We start from the raw sequence: 2,500 nt of genomic DNA on the forward strand, positions 1-2,500 counted from the left end.
GCTCATCTTCATCCACATCTTCAGCTGCCCCATTGTCTTCCTCGTCCTCGGAGTCATCTGTATAGTCTGGCAAGGGGCGCTTCACAGATCGTCCACTGCGAGTGGTTGTTGCGGCATGAGATTGGGAAGACAATGGAGGGGTTAGCGAAGCGGAGGATGTGGAAGGGGAGGCAGAGTCGATGGTACGCTTTGCACGGCGGGATGCGGATGATATGGCTTGGTTGGGTCGTGAAGGCATGATCAAGGTGTAATGTCTGAAGGCTGTAGGCTGAATAGGTCGTTCGTCATTCGAGTATAAGTAAGACGTACTCGGCGCCCAGCATGCGTCAGTGTGTTAAGGAATGGCATGGCGAGAACAAAGTGACGGAAGCAAATTTGATGCACAGACGCGTCACAAGAAGCGGACATGAGCTTTGATTTCAGCTTCGTCAACCGCAAGCCTCCAAAATTCACCGTTCTTTACTGCTCCAGTTTCGACCGCCTGCCACCGCTTTTTTCATCTGGCATCAACCATACATGGTGGCAGGATATGTCCTCTGATAATCCACGTCCGGAGGACGTCGAAGCCCTCCTCGCTGCAAGGCGCAGAGTTCAGGAGAAACCAAATACGGACGCCCTTCTTCCGGTCTACTTGTACTTGTTACCCCAATCGAATGAGGCGTCGTCTGGCTCCAGCCCTTTGGAGGACCACTGGTACTGCAGCAGGTCCAAGTCCACTCTCCACATTGAGGCCGCCACATATCTTATATTCCTCTTTGCCTTCCAGCGTCAGGGCACTTCAAAGACTTGGGTTGACAAACTAGAGGTCGTTCTCGAATCATGCGAGAACTGTGCTAGGAGCTTTGGGGTCGCGAGGAGACGTTTAGAATCTAGGTGGGTATCTATTGCTTCTCGAAATCATCTTTGTCTAATTGTAAATTAGATACCTCTCTGAATGGCCAGCACATGTTCGGAAGAATTTCTTTGCCGCTGTTGATAAGTGGCAAAGCACTTTCATTCTCAACCATTCCGATAAAGCCAGTGACAGAGGGTATGGAAAGCCAAGTTCCACTGAACCTGCGCTCTACTCTCTCAGTCAGCCTATAGTTCAGTTGTTATTGGGTGAACCGTCGCTGTTATCTGATCCTGGCGTCAACAGCTTATATCAAGACGCCTTTCAATCGACACTTCCTGCGCCAACATCACTTACCGCTCTTGGAATGACCCCTATACATGCTCGGCTACTTTCCTCCTCGGAGCCTGCGCAAAATCGTTGGTCTGCAGCCCAACTGCCGGCTCTTGCCCGTCGGCCAATTCGGTTCTTAGAATGGTGCAATTTAGGAATCGGGAGCGAGATCCAAGATTTGTATAATGATGGGGTGCTCGATGGGGAAAAACGGTGGCAAAATGTTGCAGCAATTCTAAATAATAAGGTTCTCGACCAAGAAACTGTTGAAAAGGGCCTTTTGGGTGGCCAGCTGGAAACTGACTCGCGAGGGAGAAAGGGGAGAGGAGTGATGTCTGTGCTGAGTGGCCTTTTGAGTAGTGACATTCCTTGTAAGTATCGTGTCACTGAATAGGAGCCTTGTTCCTAATTGCATTTAGATCTGGAATCCGTCATTTCCTGCCTTGCTACTCTTCTGCACATTTCACCGACGCGATACATATGGTCATTCGATACTTCCCCCGATCTTCCGCATACCCTTATATCAGAGCTTCGAACAAATCCGGCATTCCACGAACTTCTCGAAACCCGTTATCCCTCACCGCTCGATTCAGAAGCTGACGGCCATAATGCTCATGGTAATGGCAGCAACAAGAGCAAAGGGCGACGGAAGCCGGATACAAACCCATTGGATTGGTTAGGGGACTATCTGTTGTCTGTAGCAGACACAGAGAAAGGATTGGTCACTCAAGTTGGTGAAGAGAAAGGATCTGGAATGGCATTTGCCGAGGCTCTTGCAGTAGCCACCAATATGGTCTTCCAAGAGCTCCAGCACGGTAGGCTTTCAAACGAATTACGTGCTACAGCGGCTTCCGCTGGATTTGAGGTTCGTGATGTTCACTGTTCCATCAACGCCACGCTAATAACATGCATAACAGGCAATCCTTCGAGTTTATCAGACACTGATTGCAGAAGACGTGTCCGTGAATACCGCCATCTCCTCCACACTAGACCTTCACTCCTCGTTTATCACAACCGTCGCTTTCCGCTCGAAGAACCATCCCCTTCCTGCATGGTGTGAAGCCCGTAGTTCTGCTCGTGCTCTCCTCACCATCATTTTCCAAGCAGACGCTCGATCTACAATTCATAGTTTATTAACAATGGCGGCGGTCGCCCACGAAGAAAGAAAACGTCAACAGAAGAAGAGAAGAACCAAGTCCGATGTTGCTGTTGGTCCTGCCAAAAAGGTTGACCATCTACCACTTGCATCCGTGCGAAAAGATTTGTGGTCCATGGCTTACGATGCGCTGTCACCCAACGATGCTGCGGGTGCTGCTATCCTGCTCAAATCTCTCG

At 49.9% G+C, this 2,500-nt stretch overlaps 2 protein-coding genes across 2 annotated transcripts in view; one reads left to right on the forward strand and one right to left on the reverse strand.

Annotated features, from left to right (window-relative positions):
- CNBL1760 (hypothetical protein) overlaps positions 1-238 on the reverse strand; it is a gene marked incomplete at both ends in the record, with an annotated part of 1,209 nt that extends 971 nt beyond the window's left edge. The window contains one exon of the mRNA XM_767215.1: positions 1-238. This exon is cut by the window's left edge and continues 342 nt beyond it. Within this exon, the coding sequence (XP_772308.1) occupies positions 1-238 (238 nt within the window).
- Positions 239-406: 168 nt separating this feature from the next.
- CNBL1770 (hypothetical protein) overlaps positions 407-2,500 on the forward strand; it is a gene marked incomplete at both ends in the record, with an annotated part of 7,194 nt that continues 5,100 nt past the window's right edge. Inside the window, 4 exons of the mRNA XM_767216.1 lie at positions 407-873; positions 923-1,536; positions 1,585-2,030; positions 2,083-2,500. The exon at positions 2,083-2,500 is cut by the window's right edge and continues 862 nt beyond it. Of these exons, the coding sequence (XP_772309.1) occupies positions 407-873; positions 923-1,536; positions 1,585-2,030; positions 2,083-2,500 (1,945 nt within the window). The remainder of the gene's footprint in view (positions 874-922; positions 1,537-1,584; positions 2,031-2,082) is intronic.

The sequence above is a fragment of the Cryptococcus neoformans genome, chromosome 12 (genome assembly GCF_000149385.1).
Source record: "Cryptococcus neoformans var. neoformans B-3501A chromosome 12, whole genome shotgun sequence".
Lineage (NCBI taxonomy): Eukaryota > Fungi > Basidiomycota > Tremellomycetes > Tremellales > Cryptococcaceae > Cryptococcus > Cryptococcus deneoformans.